We start from the raw sequence: 15,859 nt of genomic DNA on the forward strand, positions 1-15,859 counted from the left end.
TAGCTTTTCTGAAATTGAAGAATGATAATCTTGGTTATAAGATTTCCAAAAAGTCAGATGGATCTTGAATCCGATAAGTAGAACTCCTGGAAAATCCGTTTAAAGTTTCGTGATTTATAGGATCGGATTCAACAGATTTTTTGAATCTGATTTTGATCGAGATTAAAAATGTGATCAAATTATAATAAAATAATAGAACATAGCTTGAGTTCAAAAACGTGCTCAAAAACAATTTACGAGATTCAAAGTTATTCCAAATTATACAAGGCACGGTTCGTTTCAAGAAAATCGGATAAATACTGATTTTTATAAATTTAAAGAGTCATAACTTTCTCATACGACCTTCATTTATGTCGTTTTTTATACCCACGAAATCAGGAGAACATAATCTATTCAAATATCTTATCCATAATTCTCAGATACATCTGATGCAAAAATTTATTTTTTTAACGTCACCAATAAATTAATTTTTTGTATTTTCGATTCGATGTCCAATGATAGAAGGTTTGAGCTATTTGAGATGTTCTAACAATAATTTTAAATATAATATCTTTCGTATACTTTATAAACATAAAATTACACGCAATTGGTCTTTATTGCATAATAGTTTGTAGTAGTTTGACTGACGAACTCTGACAAATTTTACCAGTTGTTACAATTCTTCAACTTAAGGCATACACTAGTACAAAAAGAATGTCCATTATATAATCATCGTCACATATTCAATGACCATACACACTATAATTATATTGAACATACATTATTTACTTCTATAACTAGATTTACCTATAGACACACATAATAATTGTAACCATAATCAAATGCTACTTACACTCACAATATTTGTTTTTTTTCAAAGCTAATTCATCATATTTTGACATATATAATAAAAGGCACATGACCATAAACCACTAAAAGTAATGTGTTTTCTTGCTTCTACTAAGTCACTAGTAAACACCACTCTATGGACACAAATATTTAATGTGTCACATGTTAGCTACTTTAGATTTCATGTGTCTAAAATATGCATCATGATACAAAAACATATACAATTGCCTCATATGACCATATACTTATCTATTGTCTCTTATAAAAAAAATATCACAATATTTATCAATACACGTGGTTGATGGTGACATATGACCACATTGTTTCAATGTGGCTAATAATTGTCACGTTTTTTTATAATTTAATGTGATTAAAGTTTTGATTATCTATATAGTGATCACGCAAACTAATTTAAATATATCCAAATTTTTTTAGTGATTTTTGGCCGCACTTTTAATAAAAAGTGTGACAGTCCGTTTTTCAAAAAGTTTGACCATATGTCATTTTTGTACTAGTGAAATATAATCACCATAAATGCATACATAAACACTTGAAGACAAGTGCACCACGATATTTAACCCTCCATATTTTATACAACAAAAGACCAGCCAAATTCAAGCGCTGGAACTTAATATATAAATATTTTGATGAAGAACTGAATACCTCAAACTAAAGAAGCAAAACCTATGAAAACTGTATAGTCATTCAAAACATGTGAATTTATTAATCCTCAATGCATGATGCGCTCAACTTGAATAGTTTGATTTATTATATTACAAATTTAGTCCCATCAGTCTGTTAACATTGTTGTAGGATACTTTTGTATTTCTCAACTGAATCCTTGTTTACAGATTGAAACTCATTCAAATCTTTTGAATTTACTTTTTCAAAGCTATTGAGGTGTATTCGTAGCTATAAACTTTACTCACAGTTACTTATGGCCTTTCTGATGATTAGCACTAACAAAAATTTGCACCAATCTGTTTTCTTGGGTTGTAAAGAATAGGAATAACACTGAAGTTCGATGGTAAGAAGAATAGACTATAAGTAGCTGAAGATGGCTGCAAATTCTGCTTCTAACTACTTTCATGGTATTTGTTTCAAGTATACCCAATAATATTTTCATTAAGAATTTCAACCCTACCAATTAAATTTCCAATATTCTTCCCTTGTAATTTGCATATATTTTCATAAGTCATTCCTATTTTTCCATGCTTGAGTCCAACATTTACTAACATCACAATCTAGGTTAAGTCACTCTTTATCTCGTTAACACTGATAAACCCACATAATGATACCAACGAATCTGAAACATTAAAATCAACATCCAACCAAGAAACTTAGATCAGTGAGTAGCTTGTTATTTGATTGATACGTTAACATCTTCATAGCAACCATGCTCTTGTTTAGTTCCTCTTCATATGATCAACAGTTCTATCCTTCAATACTACCAACAGATAGTCAATTGGTTTAGATGGTCATCACCATTCAACGACAGAAACCTACCTAACAATCAGTTGGAGCATTCACATCATAATGAAGAAGAATACATCCAAAAATCATGAATTAAAAGACCATTAATAGGCATTCTGGAGAAGTGAAAATCGAATTTACCTTTAATGTTTACTTCACGTTAATAAGAGTCTTGGTCTTTTTTGAATGCCTGCATAAAATATATAATTATAAAGTTGAAATTACAGGTTGGGGATTTTGAGAATGACAAAAAAAAAACTACATGAAACTTTTCAAATGTACTTTAAGACTTACTAAAGCAACAAAGATCTAGTTTACCTCTTGTTTGTTCTTTATAAAGGAGTTGATGTCTTCCCCTGCGTAAAATGACCCAAGACTTGTTACTATTTCTTTTAGCTTTGGAGTAGCGGAATATCCCTTGGTGAAAGTCGTTATTCCTGGGCATCTATAGATGATCAAAGTATCCAATAATGGGAATGAAAAGTCCTCCTTCCCCAAGGTAAACCCCTTAAGATATCTAAGTCCATCAAGTTTTAAGAACTTTAGACTAGGTAACACAAGTATCTCATTCGTCTTGCCATCAGATTCTTCTTCTGCTTCTACAGCAACATCTGCATCCTTAACAATGACCTCCACCATATGGCGGCAGTCCCTTATATGTAGCTCTTGGAGTTGCAATAGACTACCAACCATGGAACTAGTAAATACATGTTCTAAACTATTGCAACAACCAATATAGAGACTTGTTAGGTTCGGAAACTCATAAAGTGTCCACTGAGTGCTTTTCCATATATACCTGAGATTACCTAACGAATCCAACCTCATTTCTCTTAGGTTTGGAATATTGACAAGAGTAGTAGTTTGTGATGATTCATCAAAACCACATCCATTACTACGATTTCTCCCTGCTGCTTCCAATGCATTTTCAAACAACTCATCTACCATCTCACAATCACTCACACTAATTTTTTCCAGCTTTTGCAGTTGCAGTAACTCACTGAATGGAATAATATTTTTAACATCATGATTCCGTTCCACATCTAATTCGATCAAGTTATGAAAATACCAAGGTATTGCTTCTGAAGGCGCAGTGCACGAGGTTGCACCATGTAAACTCAGGAAAGCGATCTACAAGTCCAATAAAGAAAATGCCAGAGTAATATATATGTCAAACAAAAACATTTAAAATTTCATATATATAATTATTCATGACAATGATATTTTACTCCAAGTTAAAGTTACCAACGGATAAGTATTTTTGATCTCATAAAGTATGTTAGATATGTGAGGTTATTTTGGATGTTTCTCCCTTGTTCAAAATGGAAATTTTTGATTCCAAGTGACAACATAAACATAAATTTTGATTCCAAGTGACAACATGCATGATATCTTTCTTAATTAGATGATGCAAAAGAAATATCTTATACCTGATGATGCTGAACATGAAAGAAGTTAAGGGGAGATTCATCAAGAGCATGTTTGCCTAATCTTGTGTGTATAAACTTGATTTGGGGAGCTGTGGACCCACCAGGTGCAAACACTCTCATTTGGGGGCATTTCTTGATGGTAACCTTATCCAATGAAGGAAACTGGAACTCATTCATTCCCAAGAAGAAACCCTCCAGCTTTGGTAGATAACTTAGTTCAATGGACTTTAGATGAGGAAAGACCACAACCTCCTTAGATGATGATGATGAGGATGCATCTTCTTCTTCCTTCTTCACAATCACTTTCATTGACTCGCAATTATATATCGTTAACTCTTCGAGATGTGTCAGGCTTCCAATTGCAGAGAATGTGAATATATGTTCCAAACGGTCACATATTGTGATTTCCAATATCTTTAGATTGGGAAGCATAATAATGTTATTTAGTCTTGGAATTCTACCATTTCCTTCATCACAACCAATCTTGTTTTTGCTCGTCACTAATTGAGTTTCAAATATCTCCTTCATCCCATCGCACAACCATATCTTCAGCACTTGAAGTTTTTGCATTTGTCCTGCTGCATAACATGGAATCATACTTGACAATGCATCACACTTTTCTATTTTTATCTCTCTAGCGTATTGGCATAAGCTCCAAGAAACACCACCTGCTGCTTCAGACAACTAGAAAAACAAATGGAAAATTAATGTAAAATTAAACTATAGACACAACTTTTGTAAAAAAAAAAAATTAATTCAAAATTTAGTTTTTTTTATACTAAATGACACAACTGCTCTACACATCAAAAATGTACTTTTTTTTAATTAATTTCAGGATTTATTGAAGAGACAATAAAAGACATACCACTTACAAAAATTAGCTTCGAGTAATATTTTAAATTGTTGATTTCTATACTACAATACCTGTCAAGTGTCACCTGATCGCCCTAATATCTAAAGTAAGTTACATTTAACAAAATACCAACTGCCTTTTTGTTTCTTACTTTTCAGATTATAGCACATATCTTGGTTTTTATTTCTGGGGAAATGAATGCAAAAACATATACATACATACATATATATATATACACACACACACACACACACACACACACACACACATATATATATATATATATAAATATATATGATAGAGGATAAGTTTCTGACATACAACATACACCATTACTGTAGTTTACAACGGGTTAACAAGTTGTGTTACATACATGACCCTCAAATTTTAATGACTAACCTTTAGTTGTAGGAATGTAACCATTAAATTGGTCCTAACGTGATATAATTAAATGGTATTTCATAATGTGATGAATTGGTCATAATGTGATACCTACCAACCTTTGTCTGTCATTTTAGTTTGATTCTTATGATTGTTGGAGAACAGCAGTAGCAAAATTGTCACAAGAGGATGATTTTAGAACATGTATCAGCATCAGGTATGAACAGATTACTTGTGTGTGGAATTAAGTTCTTTTAGTTTAAATACATCTACAATTAATGCAGGGATTTGTGGGTTTAGCACTTCAATCATACACATGTTGGGATTTTGGTTAATGGTTAATCTTTGTGGTTTGTAATGGTTTATGGTTAGCTTATTTACTTTGTGAAATTTCTTTTCAAATTTTTGTTAACATTCTGGAGAAGTGCTGGAACTGGTTTTTGGTAATCTAGCCGGGTACCTATTAATCCTCACCTTTTTTTTGTTGAAAAATAAAATTGATTGTTTAATGATCATATAGATAACATATAATGTGTCATGGCATTTATCCTTTAGTTAAATATTATCTTAATATAGTATGTATAAAATGCATTATCATCTAAATTAAGACTTAAATACATAACTGTCTGGAATTACGACTATACAAGGAAAAAATTGTCCAAAATAACAGAGGATTCACATAGAATGGAAAACTTAATTAGATGTGTGTGCATTTTCTAATGAAAAAAGTAAAAAGAAATCTCATCAGTAAATGAGATGAATTATGATAAATAACAAATACAAGGTAATACTTGTTCAGATGGAACATTTTAGGCCTCCAAAATCCAATTCTTGAGTTTGCATGGTAGGTAATGGGTGTGCAATAAAGGTTTAAATCTTTAATATGTGATTTGGTGATTTTCATAGAATATTGCAAGGAAAAATGGATATTGACAAAGAAATTAAATAAGTAATTGAATACGCACAAAACATACCTTAAATTGATCAGGAAAAACGGTAGTTGTAGTGGTATTTTTGAAAGATATTTCATTGTTCCAATCCTTGGCACCACCTCCACCGATACACTTCAGATTGTTCAGGCCAAATAGAGTGAGAGAATCAAGCTGAGGGAACAAGATGGTGCTTGTGTGGGTAGATGTAGATGTGAAAGTAGTCATTTCTTCACCCTCGTAATCTTTGTTTGAAACCACTTCTTCAATACCATCACAACCTTCTATATTGACTTTCTTTAGGTTGGAAAGAAGTTCCGCCATGAGAGGTGAAAACAAGTACTTAATGCTTTTGCAATACCCAATATGTATGTTTGTGAGGTTGTGGAATGGAGATTCAGATTCTTGTTTTGGAAGATTGAGGAAATTCTTCCGGTTGCACTTCCACACATGGCTCATGTTGTCCATATCAGTTAGATACAATTCGTCGAGGTATGGAAGTATAGGATGTTGGTTATAGGGAGTTGTTACCAATTCTGTACTTGTTGGACTCTCTATCTCAAACACGACCTTCACTCCATTATACTTCTTCAAGTAAAGTTTATGGAGGTTATGAAAAGAGGGTATGAGACCGGATGGGAATACAACATTAGAAATATTGCCAGTGACTTCTTGTAACGTCTCTTCCACTGACAGAATATTAGTCTGTGTATATATGTCCCAACAAGATATGTAATTAGTAACTTCATTACTGAATTGTGTAAATGATTTATAACTTCACGTCCATTCACAAATCTCTCTTATAATTTTGGATTTGAAAAAGATATCTTTGATTTTAGGCAATGTTTCAAGGAACATTTGCAAATGATGAAAATTCTCAACAAATTAAAAATAGTTGGATCTTTCACCTACAGATAAATAATTAAAAGATGTCATATGCTCCTATGAAAGAAGAATACGTATTTTAATTAAGATGTGAACTATTTTCAAACAAAAGACAGACTTGGTTTGAAATTGAGTTAATAAGTAACCATAGTCAATTAAAGTTTACTAAATTTATCTGCCCTCCAAGTCATCGAATTGTTTCCATACAACCTATGTCCCTATGCTTTTCATCAATTTGAAGTTGAAATCATTTCACTTGCTATCAAGATCAAGAAAAAGGATGAAAGGATTTTATACAGGTATTTAGCATCAGCTCTCAAGTCTCATCTATCTGCATTATGTTGGTAGAGTTTTAAGCTGAACCGATTCCAGAACTTAAAAGTTGTTGGTGATATTCAAAAGGTAGGAGCTTAATCCTTAATTAAGTAAGAAAGTGCAATTGAAATCCATACCTTTTTCTCTTGGCTACTCTCTTTTGATTCATTGAATCTCCCTGTTTCTCCTCCGCAATCTTCTATAAGAATCTCCAAAAGTGCCCCCAGATCAAAATTGGTGGCGATAGGTGTGAATACATTTCTAAACCTCTCACATCTCCAGATGCTTATTCTTTCAACAACTTGAAAGCCACAAACAAGGGGACAAGATTTATCTCCACCTTTTATCCTCCACACCTCTCTTAGCTTCGCTGAATTCCCCACTCTGATGCTTCTTAAGCTGCTGTTGTTGTATTCTTCTCCAATTGTGTCGGCACAATCCAAGTCTATGTTGAATAACGTTTCAATGGAACCACAATTCTCGACTTCAAACTCTTCAAGATGACACAACAGAGACATGGGATTGTATGGAAATAGATTCATAAGTTTATCACAATTTCTCACTTTAATCCCTCTCAGCTTAACTTTTTCGCCTTTACTAAGTTTACAAGGCCATATTTCCTTTAAATTCTCCATGTCATCAATTCGAAGTGTCTCCAACTTAGGAATTACAACCTGCAAAATAATCATCCATTAATAGCCACATGAAAACAATAACACATCATACAATAAAATTACATATATATTCTAAAACTTTTAGTTGAAAAGATTGTCTAATAGTATAAACATAAAACATATATATTAACTAAAAGATTGTCTAATAGTATAAACATAAAACATATATATCTACCTCTTCCTTCAACAAACTAGATGTTTCCAACTTGCTTTGCGGATAAATGCTTGTGAAACCTGGAATGCCCTTGAGTTGCAACTCTACGAGTTGTGGTAGCTTAATTAGGCTGACATTATCACATAGACCTAATAGCTTCGGTAGTTCACGCAAAGATAAAAATTTCAGATTGGGGAACATAACTGTCTCTTTTCCACCACCCCTCGCACCATTATGTATGAGTTCTTCCATATTACCACAATTGTAAACTTCTAGATGCTCAAGCTTTGACAAAGTGTTTGCAACACAGAGTTTGAATAGGTATGTCAACTCTGCACACCCAGAAACGACAAGGACTCTTAAATTGCAGAATGAAGAGGATTGAGGAGGATGTGTCGACTTCACCTCAATATCTTCAAGATCATTCATACCATCTATGCTTAAACAAAGCACCTCTGTTTTCACAAACAACTCATTAAGTTTACAGTCTGATATTTCACCTTTATTGGTCACCAACTGCAACGTGTTTTCATATGAGTGTCTACTCTTAGTGATATATCCATCTAAAGAGCGTCCCACTGAGATCTTGAATCGTTCAAGATTCTCAAATGACATATTCTTCACTTGAGCCTTGTTCTTAAAGAACTCAAATTCTAACGCAGAAAGCCTGTTTGATCGTTCTGTCATCTCATTGCAGTTATAATCTTTAAATGCTGATGCATTTCCAATATAGAGTTCTTCAAGTTTAACCAAATTTTTCAAGACACCCTGTTCGATAAGAAAACCATGACAATGTCTCAGATCAAGTAACCTTAGCTTCTTCAAATTTCCGAGCGTAGAAGGCAACCATTCAAAGCTAGAATTAGCAAAGCTAAGCACTTCAAGATTCAACATATTTCCAATACAAGAGCAATCAAACATCATTAATGAGCATCGATGGAGGTGAAGCACTCGAAGGTTGGTGGAGCATTGAGTTAACGAGGGAAGCAATGGATACATCATTTTATCGTATGATATAACCCAAAGCTTTTCCATTCCTTTATAAAAGTCTTGAGGAAACCTTAGCGACTTATCTCCATGCATAAGTTTCAAAATTGTTAGGTTTGGAAAGTTGAGGTTTTCTGGAAACTCGGACATGCTCTTGCATGTTAATGAAATTGTTTTGCAAGAGTCAGTAATATCAGTTTCAGTCCACCCTGGCATATTACCATGGTTGACAATTGAAGCATGCTCGACTTCAGAATACATACCTAAAACAAAAGCACGGACCAGATCGTGCATCTTGACACACCCAACATCATCACTTTCAATTAACAAATTTGTCTGCAATAGTCGCTCAATGCAGGTGTTGATTCTGTTTCTTGCTTCTCTAATCGTATAAACTCTATCATAGATCTTTAGGCCCCATCCATACATCATCAACTCCTCAGTAGGAATATTAAAGTCTTCAGGAAACAAACCACACATTAAAAAAATGGATTTAGTCTCCTCGTCTTGGAGATTGTGGTAGCTCGTTTCAAAGACTTTAGGGGCAACACTACGAATGTCATAGTGCTCTATACGTGAAAGTGCATCCTTCCATGCATCCTTTCTTTTATTTCTTAGAGTACACGCCAAGGTTTTGATGGCAATAGGTAGACCGCAACACTTTCTTACGATAACTTCTCCTATCTTACAGAGCTCGGGCTCAGAAGTTTCTACAAATTGCTGGAACAGACTTTGTGCTTCTGCTTCAGTTAGAAGTCCCACATTAATAACTGAATTAGCTTTAACCCCCATCAATGTGCAAATGTGTTCGTCTCGTGAAGTCAACAAGACCTTGAAGTCGACACCTTGATTTGGAAAAGGACTTAAACCAATATCTTCCGGATCAACGGACTGCCAGACATCATCAAGTATTACAAGGAACTTATTCTTACCTTCTCCAGAGTTGGCCTTGAACCATTCACGAAGCTTATCAGCTCTTGCTGGTTTAGTGCTTTCTTTTAACTCTATACGAAGGTAATCTGCTACAGCTTGTTGAATAGCAATGGGGTCTGTTTTTTCCCCGATAACTGCCTCAACAATGTAACTGAACATTCTATTTTCTTTGGCAACCTTTTTCAGCCTTTGCATCATTGTGGTCTTCCCCACTCCGCCCATCCCACATAACGCTATCATATGGGATGTGTTGTTTGGTTCAAGTGCTTTCAGTGCTTGAATAAAAGTTTTTTCTCTTGACTGAAAGTCATCGTGATCACTTGATGGTGTGGAGGAGGAAGCCTTCATGGTATCAACTTTTCCCAAAGGAATGGGCTGATCAGTCCATGTGATCAAAGAGTGTTGTCTTGTGGCACTTTCAATCTTCTCAATTAGCTTGAAGGCTTCCCTTCCAACTGTGTGTCTAATCTTGAGACTGCAACAAGCAACGGCATCACTAGGAACGGTTTGTACTTTTGCATTGATCTTTTCCACTTCTTCCAACCAACTCCTAACCTGAGATGAAATCTCAAGACGAGTTCTAGTGTTCCTGTCCAAGTGGTCTTCTTCGGCATGTCTTGCTGCATTTAACTCCCTCATTTTGCTACTCATATCCCTCACATGTTTTGTACTGTAAATGAGGTAGCCTAGATGCTTCTTAACAGGTTCCATAAGTGTCTCGACAACTGGTTTCAGAATGACACTGACAACATCCATTGCAGGAAAATCTTCTTTGTGGAAGTATCTACATAGTAACCAACAATTTGTCAGGTGAAATTGGATGAAAATTTGTAATGGATTGGGCATTTAAATGCATCCTAGATTCATTGCATTGAGTAAGGTTTGATTAGCTTTGTCCCATAGACCGATGATGTAATCGTAATATAAGTCCATCCCATAATCTACAATGAACTTAAAGATAAAGTTTTTAACAAAATAACGCTAGATTATATAGTAATAGGAATCAGGAAAATGGTTTATCATTGATTAATTATAAAAAATACCAAAATATGATTATTTTAAAATACATGGAAGACTTTAACTGGAAACTTGCAAGTTCAACTTGTGCCCTTTTGCACAAGAAATTCAAACAAAAAAGGGATAAAAAAGAGGCACAAAGGTACTAACAGGAAGAATTAGAGCCTGCTTCTAATTTACACCTTGTGAACTTAGTTGAATGAAACAGAAGAACATGACAGAAGTGAACGAACAGGGGAAGTAAGCAAAGGAATAACTATAACTTGGAGACTAAGTAATTATTGACTGAAAAACTTGTACCCTACTTATACTAATTCTAAAAGAGTCTTACTCAAACACATAAAACGCATAAAAAGTAAACTTTCCTAAAATGCCCCTGGGCTAAATCTCTCCAGTTTTTTTCTCGATTATCCCAACATTAATAACATATATAAAGGTGGATAGATCTTGAGCGACTGAGGGAAATGGGAAAAAGATCTTTTGTGGGATGATACAACATGTAAAATACAATGAGTACCTATTATTCTTCAAAAGATATGTAAAACACGTATCAGCTGATAGTGAGCAAGTTGCAAAGCTACTGATTCAGTAACAGAGCCAAGAAAGAAATTTAATTTCGTAGAGGCGATGATACAACAGTGTGGAAAGCAGTATTTCGGGATGAGCAGTGTCAAAAATAATCCAGCTAGATTCAACCCTGATCAAGCTCACCTTTGTTGCAGAATCGGAGTGGAATCTGAATCTAGGAAAGAAAAAAGAGACGTTGGAAGTCGGAACTTGAACTTGGTGTAATTGGAAGTAACGACTGAACGCTAATGAAGTTGACTAGGTCTTCAAATTAGAGTGATACCGATTTCCAGATGTGCGTGCCGCGTGCGTGCATGTTAGAAAGAAAATAAAAAAATCCAGTCCATTTCATATTTGGGCTAAAATAGCCAATGGATTGGCCCAGTTATATTGCTTAAAAATTAACCCAAAATTGGCTAAAATACCCAATGGTCTATATATGCGTAGCTTTTGGGACTGCAATTTTGGACCCACATTCCTAACCTATATTATTTCTAGGTCCGATATTTATCTATTTAATCTCACTGGTATTGACTGCACAACAACGAAAAAAAAATGTGAGGTTCACTAGTTAATGAATTTCCCAATGAGTATGACTTATTAGCAAGAAGGATTGTTGAAGTTCTTCCCTAAATTCTATTAAGTTAGGGAAAGCCGGAGTTCATTGATGGTGTGAGAAAAAAATGAAACTAGAGAGTGTCTTGTTTTGTGAGAAAAAACAGTAATAAGACAATGGAAAAATGGACGGTCTATGGAGAATTTGAGTGGTGGTAATAGCGAAGGGTATAGGAGACAACGAGGGGGTAGTAGCGAGACCATGTTGATGGTAGCAAGGGGATGTCAAAGATGTGTACAAATATGGGGAGTTGGCAGCAACATGAACATGATGTTGGCCGGATATGGGTGCGATGACACCAAGATTAAAGAGCACGGGAGCATTGGCAGACTTATATGGAGCTCCGGGGGTCCCGGGCCACTACCCCAATTCCGGTCGTCAATGTAAAAAAATGTTTTTCTATTAGATGCAACGTCTTGAAATATGAGTGTCACTATTATTTTAGATTTGTTGGGATTTTTTTTTTGGGTAACACCACTACTCAAACTTTCTGCGTCCGCCACTACATGGGAGATAAGCGTTGTACGGATATACAGACATCGTCACCAAGCATTCTACAACTATAGACATGGTCACCAAGCGGTCTACAAGTATAGATATCATCACCTGTAATGGTACGGAAAGAATATATATGAGATTACTGGTGATGGTTTGATTTTTTTTTATTCTTTTAATAAAAAAAATAGGTGTACATTAGTTTTGTTATTTATTTGTAAACAATCTCAAACTACTAATTAATAAAATTTAGAAAGAAAAAGCAAAAACAACTAAACCTATTAAGTTTTTGGGATATTCACTAAACTAACCATATTTTGATTTAATATTAAAGAAAATTACCCATTTTTTGTCAATATAACCAACAAGTCCGGAAAACGGCATTTTGGATACCACATAAAATATTTTTTCTGATAAAAGGTAATTTTTTTAATGACATTTTGGATTTAGGTCCAGAATTCCAAATTTCGGGAAAAAAAAAAGAAAAAAGACTATGGAATTTCTAGAACAAGTCGAAATCCAATTAAATTTAATTATGGAATTTTGAGAAAATATATTCTAATTTATAAAATCTAACAAAAAGTTTAAGAAACATAGTATATTAAAAACTATATATGATAACATATTTGATTGAAACACAATGATATTAGAAACTTTGAAATAAACACTTCGGAGAAAAATAAAGAGCTTCGGGAAAGAAATTGTGCAAATAAAAACGAATTCCAAAAATTGAAAAACAAGTCTAAAGGCGTTTGGGAGAAATTGATTGTTTTCAAAAACTGAAAAAATGGTTATGTTTTGCGATAAACTCATTAATAGAGGTTGGTTTAGTTAATATCACTAAGCTTTTGCAATAATTAAAAAAAGTTAAAGTTCTTTTTAAAAAAAAAATAATTCACCACAACAATTTTAACATACGACCGTACTTTTTAAAAATAGCATAGCTACACTTTTGAGTGTGACGATTTCGTTATAAAGTGGTAAATTATCATTGGTAAAATCATCGATTGTTTCCGACATATTTAAAAATTGTAATGGTTTTCGATGAGACGAATAGTATGCATACATTCACATATAGAAATCTAATATGGCTAAAAGGTAATACATATGGTCACATGAATTGTTTATATGACTATATGTATCATTTAGTGACACATATAGAAATCTAATGTAGCTAAAAGTAATATCGACAGTCACACAGATTGTTTGTATGACCATATGTATCAAATTAACAACATATAATAAACATAACAAGGCATGTGACTATAAGCATATTATGGTGGCGTTTTTTTTAATTGTTTTTGGCCAAATATGACCATATGTATTGTTTAGCCTCGGTCGAATAATGTGGCCAAATATGACCATCTACCACGTCTTTGTGTTGGCTTTATGTGAAATAATGTGTAATGGGTTTTAATGTAGCTAAAAGGTAATACATATGGTTACATGAATTGTTTGAAAGACCATATGTATCATTTAGCGGCATATAATAAACGTAACAAATCAAGAGGTTGTAAGAAATTTATGGTCATGTTATATTATATTATGTGTGGTTAATAATTAGCATTTGTCATGATAAAATAATAAAATATGTGATTGCAAGTATTTTATGGTGTCATTTTTATTAATTGTCCGTGTGTTTATATGTAGGGTTTAGCTACTTACTAAACATAACAAAACAAAACAAATGACTATAAGTATATTAAGGTGACATTTTTTTATGAATTGTTTGTGTGTCCATATGCATCTGTAACATCCCAAAAATTATGACAAAAAATTTCATTTTTAATTCAAATAATTAAACCACAAGTCATCAAATCGTTCCATCAAAACATAAGTCATGTTGTTTCAAAACACTATTATCAGAGTAAAATATCCCAGACTAAAAACTAGTGGTGTGTGCCATGTGATCATCCCAAATTCTTCCCTCCGCTACCGGAAGTACCTGAAACCAAAACTGAAAATTATAAGCAGAAGCTTAGTGAGTTCCCCAACCTACCACATATCCACATACTGCAAGCACTGTATCAACCCGAAATTTCCATTTTGTACGAACATTATCTATTCAATAGAAACTAGACCAGTTACAGTGAATTTCAGACTTTTCCGAATAAGTTTGTGTATATTAGGGTTTACGTTTAAGGAGGTATCAGGAGAGTGGATGCTCATGGGTTAGTGAAACTTGAGTATTTCAAAACCTCATAATATTAGCGTTCATTTCCGGAATAAAAATATTTTCCGCCAAAAATATCTTAGGACTATAAATAGATTTCTGAACTAAAAATTCATTCATTATTCACATTTCCAACTAGAGAAAAGCCACTTTCTCTCTCACGGATCTTCGGGTTTTCATCCCAAATCGTGAGTACACTTCTCTAGTTGTTATATAATGCTTATTATATGCTTAATAACATAGATTACATGTCAAATATGTGAGATTCAGGAGTTTACCGCCTAAGAATGTTCTTGGGGAGTAAACTCCAAAATGAAGCTTAAAGGCTATCTAGTCTCATTTCCTTGATATGTAACTAGCTTAGGCTTATAAGTATGTAATTTAGAGACTAGAAAACAATCAAAAACACCAAGCTTTGGGTGTTTACGGCCCAAGGGTTTCTTGGACCGTGAACTCCAAATTCAAGGGCCAAAATGTGCCCTAATCACTCCTAAAGCTTTAGACATTAACCCCCATTTAATCCTAGCTAATTTATGGACTTTAAAACATCAAAAGCACCCCTTAAAGGGAGTTTACGGCCAAGAGAATACTCATAGGCCGTAAACACCAAATAAGGGCACCAAAGTGTGCCTAGGGTCCTCATTAGCCTTAAACAAATGCCTAGAAATTATCCTACTTGTGCTTGGGACTTGAAAGAATAAAAACACCCATCCCTTGAGAGTTTACGGTTGTAAACTCCAAAAGAAATGGTCTTTTGGCCGAAAACTCCATAAAGGAGTGTATTAAGGCCCTAAACTACCCAAAGGATTAAACCACCAAGTAAGGCTTATTCTAGAAATCAAATAGCACTTCAAAACACCATTTACCACCAAGTTGGGAGTTCATGGCCGTAAACTAAAGGGTTTACGACCGTAAACTCCTTGTGTGGAGTTTATTGAGGAGTAAACACTTATACAAGGTCCTTGGAAGCTTTAAACCCCTTTAGCCTTGTCCCACAACAACTTAGATGCAACCATTAGGACCTATAACACTTATACAAAGTGTTTATGTGTTCCTGAGTGTCCCAACTAAATTTATTAGTTATTATTTGGCTAATTAGTTATATATATGTTCAAAATATGATAACTAGGCTCGTGCGTGTGAACAAGTCTC

General features: G+C 33.9%; 1 protein-coding gene across 3 annotated transcripts; it reads right to left on the reverse strand.

The window, feature by feature from the left end:
- Positions 1-1,563: 1,563 nt before the first annotated feature.
- On the reverse strand, positions 1,564-11,677 carry LOC111915504 (uncharacterized). 3 transcript variants are annotated; one of them, XM_042898970.2, is made up of 8 exons: positions 11,568-11,677; positions 7,941-10,623; positions 7,229-7,765; positions 5,937-6,596; positions 3,729-4,412; positions 2,620-3,429; positions 2,443-2,491; positions 1,564-2,334 (listed from the first exon to the last, which is right to left on the reverse strand). In XM_042898970.2, the coding sequence occupies exons 2-7, from the start codon at positions 10,593-10,595 to the stop codon at positions 2,462-2,464; spliced, it is 5,376 nt and encodes a 1,791-aa protein (XP_042754904.1). In that variant the 5' UTR covers positions 10,596-10,623; positions 11,568-11,677; the 3' UTR covers positions 1,564-2,334; positions 2,443-2,461. The 3 variants fall into 3 exon arrangements, with proteins under 3 accessions (XP_042754904.1, XP_042754903.1, XP_023766924.1); XM_042898969.1 differs by having other exon boundaries at positions 1,564-2,330; positions 11,374-11,676; XM_023911156.2 differs by having other exon boundaries at positions 11,374-11,676.
- Positions 11,678-15,859: the final 4,182 nt, after the last annotated feature.

Source organism: Lactuca sativa, chromosome 2 (genome assembly GCF_002870075.4).
Source record: "Lactuca sativa cultivar Salinas chromosome 2, Lsat_Salinas_v11, whole genome shotgun sequence".
Taxonomy (NCBI): domain Eukaryota; kingdom Viridiplantae; phylum Streptophyta; class Magnoliopsida; order Asterales; family Asteraceae; genus Lactuca; species Lactuca sativa.

Excerpts from the sequence above, each read along its gene's own strand:
- LOC111915504 (XM_042898970.2), bottom strand. The coding sequence starts at position 10,595 with ATGGATGTTGTCAGTGTCATTCTGAAACCAGTTGTCGAGACACTTATG. Across the intron at positions 7,766-7,940 it reads CTAGTTTGTTGAAGGAAGAG|GTTGTAATTCCTAAGTTGGA; the intron begins GTAGATATATAT and ends ATTATTTTGCAG. Across the intron at positions 2,492-2,619 it reads TTATAAAGAACAAACAAGAG|GCATTCAAAAAAGACCAAGA; the intron begins GTAAACTAGATC and ends TATTTTATGCAG.